The sequence below is a fragment of the Aspergillus pseudoviridinutans genome (genome assembly GCF_018340605.1).
Source record: "Aspergillus pseudoviridinutans IFM 55266 DNA, scaffold_4, whole genome shotgun sequence".
NCBI lineage: Eukaryota > Fungi > Ascomycota > Eurotiomycetes > Eurotiales > Aspergillaceae > Aspergillus > Aspergillus pseudoviridinutans.
In genome coordinates this window covers 3,507,038-3,510,879 of record NW_025091284.1, presented here as the reverse complement: position 1 = coordinate 3,510,879, position 3,842 = coordinate 3,507,038, and the positions used below count along the sequence as shown (strand labels likewise).

General features: G+C 48.2%; 1 protein-coding gene across 1 annotated transcript; it reads right to left on the bottom strand.

Moving 5' to 3' along the window:
* Positions 1–812: 812 nt before the first annotated feature.
* Positions 813–3,375, bottom strand: Asppvi_006649 (grainyhead-like protein; the record flags this gene model as incomplete). The annotated part of the gene is made up of 5 exons (XM_043302547.1): positions 813–1,135; positions 1,188–2,479; positions 2,542–3,054; positions 3,154–3,291; positions 3,362–3,375. The coding sequence occupies 5 exons, from the start codon at positions 3,373–3,375 to the stop codon at positions 813–815; spliced, it is 2,280 nt and encodes a 759-aa protein (XP_043158482.1).
* Between the last annotated feature and the right edge of the window lie 467 nt (positions 3,376–3,842).

Genomic DNA, 3,842 nt, shown 5'->3' with positions numbered 1-3,842 from the left:
CAGACACAGCGTAMCTGGAAGCGGTTTTCTGAGTCTCGAGTCTTCAACAAAATTTAGGAGAGGACCGCTGACGGTTAACATGACAACAATTTGTATCACAAAAATATCCGAGTCAGACTGAGAGGCGATGCTCTTTCAAGACTCGAAAAACCACATAATACTTTGCAAAATTAAAGAGATTAAAGCAAGCAGAACACAGCAGAATGGCACAGGGTATCTATCTCGTATGCGTTGTTCCCCAACCATGTTCTTGAAATCAGAAGGCAAAGGACACTGTAGCAGGAAACCTCACAGGCTAATAGGCTGATATGCGACCGCACATGTAACAATCCCGAAGAAAAATGGTAAAGTTTTAAGGTGGGGAGGAAGGTGGGAAGAGGTCGTGAGAAAGATATGGCACATGAAATGGAGGAAATATCGAGATGGATGAGATCAATAAAATCAAATAAAACCGAAGAAACAATCATATTGCGACAGGGTATCATTGCCCGGGAACTCGTGTATTATCCCCGCAATCAACGCCCCGAATAACATCAAAAAAAACAAAAAAAAGGGGTAACCAGCAAACCAAGCCCACAATCACAAAAGAAAAGCAAAGACATCGCAGGACTAGATAGATATCGTTTCTTTGCCCAACGCACCAGGCGCCAAATAAGATAGGTTGTTAAACCGGAATGGAATCTTGCTTATCGTCAAATGTTGAGTTAGCGTTTTTTCTCGTTTGTTTCGGTTTCGCTTCGCCGTTGAAGATGAAGAGTCTTTGAGCAGACAAATTCCTGCAAGACGCATCTTTCAATCCGGCCTTGGTGGCATCAGTAGCTCAATTTGACCTCAACCGCGGGGTTCAGGTGTTCGGAGCTGTTTGCCACTGCATTGTCGAACGCTGATGCTTCTGAAATCTCGACAACCATATCTTGGCCATCGGGTAACTCACGGACCACGTCGTCATCGACCATGATCTTAAGGCCGTTTTCCTTAACGTGCAGAACGCGCACTATACGCTGTGGATCGATTTTCTGCTTCATCGAAATTTTTTCCATCAAATCACGGACGGTTCGCTCAGTCAGATAGACTGCACGATAATAATCATCCCCATTTCGGTTGGTTCCTGGAAAGCGAATGTAAAAACATGCAACTAGACTAGGTCAGTACTTTGGCCTCGAAGTAAGATCTCGCACTCGACTTACTCGGCTTTTGAGGACGCTCCGCAGGCGGTCTGTAGGTGGGATCAATATCCACGGCTTCGATGTATCCCATTGGCGGATTCGAACCTCCAGAGACTCTCTGCACTTTGACTGGATGCTTGAGAATCATCTTGTCTCCAGAGAATTCAGAACTAGGTCGCGAATTGTCCCTTGAATTGCCCATTGATCCCTGGCAGCCAGAATCGTAGAAATGTCCATGCTGCGGAAGCTGTGGGGGATGGCAGGGAGAGTTGATCGAGACATTGCTGCTGGTCGGTGACAGAGTATACGCAGAGGCATCGATACTAAGACGAGGGTCACCGGGCTTCGATGAGCCCTCCTTCTTAACCTGATCAAATGAGTCGCCAGGTAAGATCACAGGATATAGATCCGGATCATCTTGTTCGTCGCCCCGAAGTCCGAGCACACTCACTGGCCGAGTGGAAGTGAACATGTCCTGCATCATGGCCAACTTTGCATGAAGATCGTCTTCCATGGACAGTTTCTCGCCGTCCTGTGAGCTCATTGACCACGTCCTCTTGTGTTTGGAGATTTTCGCAGGGCGCTGGTCAGAACTCTTCAGAGAAATAGGGTTACCAGCTCGCTTCCGCTTGCCATAATTGCCTCCACCCATTTCGGCCTGAGCGATCTGCTGACGCAGCTTCTCAATGGTCTTCTTCACATGAGCGACGTCGTTAGACAGCTTCCGCTCGGCCCCATGGTCGCGGAAAAGCTTGACTTTACAGTAGCACACCTCAGCTTCGCGCGAATCTGCGCTCTCTGGGGTAATCATCTCCGTTTTGGCACAAAGCCTAACGGGAATGCCTTTGACACCTTTGGAATGGCTAAAATCTGTGGAAAGGAAATTGAACCGAACAGAGATAGCGCATTCAGGTACTCCAGTCGCCGGATTGGCCGTCCACGAGACACAGAAACCATCGAACGATGCACTCTCCAGTTGGATTTGCCGCTGCTTGTGGTCTTCAATGCCTCCTTGGATCGGGTCGACATATTCAACCGCCTGGAGCTTGCCGCCTCGCTGATACGCCTCACTAGAGCCACGTCCCTCCTTCCATAATTGCCAGCAAGCGGCAGGTTTTGATCTCTGCTCCTCTTCTTGAAAAGAGACGCGGATGAACGTGCGGTATCTTACAGGCTGACCCGTCATTGGCGGCGGGTTTGAGTCGACGACAGAAACTGAATAAGCTTGTCCTTTGTTTAGATAGGAAATAGGGATTTCGTTCTGATGCTTGATCATAGCAGTTGGGGCACGCAATGTGACATGATAGCGGAAACTGAACATGTTGGTTAGAATGTGTTCGTAACTCACAATATCGGGACACAAAGAATAGCTTACCTCTCACTAGATCCTGGAGAATCTGAAAGGTCATGTGTTGTCGAAGCAGCAAACTGGGAAGTATTTCCCTGCATATCGACGTCATTAAGAGACAATTCATCCACAGACTCATCCATGGCATCGTAACCTGAATCGCGGTGAACAAATGCGCTGGGCGCGAAAGATGCTTGTGGGGCGAATGCCTGTGGGTTATGAAAATGTGGATTGATATAGTGCTGATCATAGTGATCCAGGCCAAATGCCTGGCCACCAGCGCTTAGGGTTGGGCCGGTAATCTGCTGGGGAAGGGACATGGGTGTGATCATGCTCATGCCGGGCGTGTGTAGGTCTCCAGCTTGGCTATGGAAAACTGGCCCCAAGCCCCCCGAATTTGGTGTGTAATACCCAGTCTGTTGGGCTGGGAAGTTCATATATGATAGGGAGTTCGGGTCGACAAACGAAGGCGTAAATCGCAAGTCTTGTGTTGCGCGCGGTGTAGTGTCATTCACTTTGATACCATCACTCTCCATGAGCCTTTTTTTTTTTGAGGAAAGAAGTCAGATAATGCCAGATCAAATGATGCGCGGGCATCGGCAAGCGATGAACGAATAGGATAATTAAGAGATTACATACCTAGATGGAGTGATAGGCTGATTGCCAGGCACTTGCCCCAAACCGGGGGCATTGCGTTGCGAGCCTAAGGGCACTACCTCAGAGAACGTTTTTTGGAATCGTTGAATGAACTCTTCGTCTGGCTTCTGGGAATTTTTTCTAGCTGTGGGTGAGCATATATCCTAGGAGGCAGCCATAAACTACAACATAAATAGCGAATTCGACCTACCTGTTGCTGAACATTGTGATTAAACCCAGAAGTCTGGGAGTTAAAGATTCAAGCAGAATTGGCAGTTGACAGCTCTAGGAACGGTGAACGACGAAGCGCCACTAGAGTCAACATTCGGATCGGGCGTGGTCGCTATCACTGGGAGGAGATTGTGGCAGGTGTGGTTTGAAATCTCATGAAAACACTCTCGTTCAAAGCTTTCGTACCGTACTATGATAATTTCGGGTGGTTATCACCAAGACTTATCGTGGTCCCGAAAGTGGCCACTGGAGCCGAGTAGCTATGAGTTTTGCGATGAGATTCTTTTATCAAAGGTTCCGCAGAAAGAGATCTGAGAATTTGGGGGTTGCGGAAATATGGGATTGTGGGAGTTGGTTGTAGCTGAAGCGTTCCTTTCTCAACGGAGACGGTAGTGACTGGGAGGATATGACAACACGGACACAGAAGGATTTATACGATATCGCGCTGGAGAAGGTGGATG